The sequence below is a fragment of the Elaeis guineensis genome, chromosome 10, assembly GCF_000442705.2.
Source record: "Elaeis guineensis isolate ETL-2024a chromosome 10, EG11, whole genome shotgun sequence".
Lineage (NCBI taxonomy): Eukaryota > Viridiplantae > Streptophyta > Magnoliopsida > Arecales > Arecaceae > Elaeis > Elaeis guineensis.
In genome coordinates this window covers 17,101,832-17,104,801 of record NC_026002.2, presented here as the reverse complement: position 1 = coordinate 17,104,801, position 2,970 = coordinate 17,101,832, and the positions used below count along the sequence as shown (strand labels likewise).

General features: G+C 36.7%; 1 protein-coding gene across 1 annotated transcript in view; it reads right to left on the bottom strand.

The window, feature by feature from the left end:
* Positions 1-365: 365 nt before the first annotated feature.
* Positions 366-2,970, bottom strand: part of LOC109506370 (uncharacterized) — a 4,769-nt gene continuing 2,164 nt past the window's right edge. The window contains exons 2-4 of the mRNA XM_073245141.1: positions 985-1,219; positions 777-880; positions 366-658 (exon numbers count right to left, since the gene is read on the bottom strand). Of these exons, the coding sequence (XP_073101242.1) occupies positions 610-658; positions 777-880; positions 985-1,219 (388 nt within the window). The 3' untranslated portion in view covers positions 366-609. The remainder of the gene's footprint in view (positions 659-776; positions 881-984; positions 1,220-2,970) is intronic.

Here is a 2,970-nt window from a genome sequence, read left to right as displayed (position 1 = left end):
AACTAGTGCTATATCTAATTTTGTGCAACACATAGTAGAACCCGAATCCCTTTTAACATACAGCCCAGTACCAGATATAAATACCTAAGGGCACCTGACATTAATTGGTGATCCTTTTGCAATTACCAAAGGACAAACAAAAGAAAGCACAAGAGTAAGAAATAAAGAAGTACCGGAACAATCCACAAACCAACAGACAAGACAGGACCATGAACAATACAATCAGAAATAGCTACAAACTAATCCAGGACCCATCAATGAGGAGTATCAAAATACATAAAATTATAAGAAAAAAAAACGCATATGTTGTGAATCACCGCATCAGATAAACATCCTCTTCTATGAAGAATAATCCGACACCTAAATTAGAAAATTTTAAATATTTAACATCCTTAGATAATGATGATTAATTATCAGCATCAGAACAAAAGCAAAGCTTGGCAGAGCCAAATCCAATACTAACATCACAAAATACTCCTGTCTTATCCAAGGTTCATTTTTTTAACTCAGAAAAAGGGAAATCGCAGCTAACATGTCTCTCACTAAACGAAATTAAGCAACAAAGAAACCCTATCTCGAAACAAGAGATGAGCACATCCCGGAGCATCCTCAAAATCCTAGCTTCGTGCGGCGCCAGTGCCTGCGCTTCGCATTGTACCTAAGATAGACCGAAAAAAGACAACTTTAAAATAACCAGCGCTATAGGGTACCAAGATTCATCAACAAGACCATCAAGGAATCAAATTAGAAGAGGAAACGAGGAGAAATAGGAGAACCTGATGGTGTTGTCGGTCCTCATGCGGATCCAGTGGGGGATCGGGCGGTTCTGCCTCATCTTCTTCGCCAGCTTCTTCTTGATCCTGAAGGTCTTGTGCGACGGCTACCATGAAGAAGAAAAAAAAGTTCAGAAGATTGGGCGAGGGATCGCACCGAAGAAGGCGAAGCACTGGCAGGCAGAAGAGAAGAAGAGTGATAGGAGCATACCATCTTGGCTGCTGGCTCTGAGCTCGACGGCAGCGGCGGAAACCCTAAGCAGACGGGGAAACCCGGAGGGCTTTTCGCTTTTATATGTAGGAAGGAAGAGAGATGGGGATCGCGGCTTGGAAAACCTAGATACCACGAGGGTGGTTGGGGATGGGTGGGTCGGCCCAAGACGGCCCGAATACCCAGCCCATCAACTGTGTTAGATCTCCTTGGGCTTACTTCAGGCCCAATAAATCTAACATTGAAAAGAGTGAGCGTTTCATGAAGCTTTAAAACAACAATAGAGAGAGAGAGAGAGAGAGAGAGAGAGAGAGATACAGAGGGGGGGGGAATACAGCGAGTTGGAGATGTTGGATAGACGTAGCACGTAGGTTTGAGATAGCGGTGGTAATTAGGTCAGTTCAGGTCAACATGGATCAGATCAAAAAATCATCAACTCAAATTTGATATGTTTATTAAACAAATCAAAAATTCAGACTTAAATCTGACCTGTTTATCAAATAAATAACTAGACCCAATTCATTTAATTTATTTATTAAACATGTTATATTGGTTAAACGAATTAAATGGATTAAATAGGTTAAACAAATCAAAATAAATAGATCAGAAACAGATAAGCAGATCTTAAACAAATTAAATAGATTTTAAAGAAATCGAATTAAATAAGTCAGAAATAGATTAAACAGATTTTAAATAAGTGAAATAGATCTTAAACAGATTAAATGGGTTAAACAAATTATCTGATTCAATTCGATCTGAATATTAAATAGATTAAACGAGTCAAATATTTAAAATCTAAATTCAACCCAAATATTAAACGGATTAATTGGTCGATCTGTTTATAACCCTAACTTACTTAGCCTATATCTAAATATGTTTATAGTGGATCGAACATAGATCGGATTGATGGATCGGATCATATTTTGCCGATCCTAAATTTTGATCTAAATGCTAGGTCTAATAAACTATTGGATTGCACATAGAATTATAGATTGAGTTACGCATGCGAACTCCTTTCCTTTATCGCACACATATAACACATGCCAAAGGTTCTCTATACGGTATAAATTAGTGTAAATGACTCATACATCACCACCTTTGTAGCTTGGTGTCCATCTCTGAGCTTGGTTTCAAAATAAAAAGATGATAGATGAATTTGACTCTTTTTTTTTGATAAAAATAAAAGTATTTTGCTTGCTTAATAAAAAAATATGATGATTTTTTGTTCAAAGAATCAAACAATTATAGCCATGCATTCTCTTCGACAAACATGCTTTTTTATGAAATCTCTAGCATGATAAATGTGTTTCTTCCTTTACCCAAAAAAAGAAAAAGTGTGTCTTCGCATGTAACATGTTTAAATTTTATCTTGCCATTTCCTTATGCTAACTAGAAGATAATTTCTAATTCTAATTGCCTTTTAGGGCATGCCCGGAAAATGCAGGATTCACTTGGTCCTACAAGATCTAGTTCCTTAAGATGAAAAAAATCATTAGCGACAAAAATTAGGCAGTTGGCCACTTTATTTCTAGGAATTTTGTGTTATGGGAAGTTGTGATTTGGCAAGGAAAAAATTTCCATATAAAGCTTTTCTGATCCTGCAGTCATCAAAGTCACTTCTCCATGCCACATTGTCACTAAAATGCAAGAAGCGATGATGCACAGGTTGCTGGTTTAACAGATGAGAAATTAATGGCCTTCTTCCTCTTCCTTCAGTGTACTTCTATCTTTGTGCTTTCACCTCACCTTATGACCAAGATAGACCCAACATCAGTCTAGCAAATACTCATTAACAACCAATAACTCGATGTACAATTACTTTTGATGTCTACTATTGAGTATGTATGTTTAGTTTCAAATTGGATTTGGCTTTAGGTTGGGATTTATCACAGATAATTTGGTTTGGGTGTGGATTATCAACTAGTCCAAATATTTATAGCCCAACCTTTGGATCCATCATTTTGTTTATATTTTTCTCATCGCAGA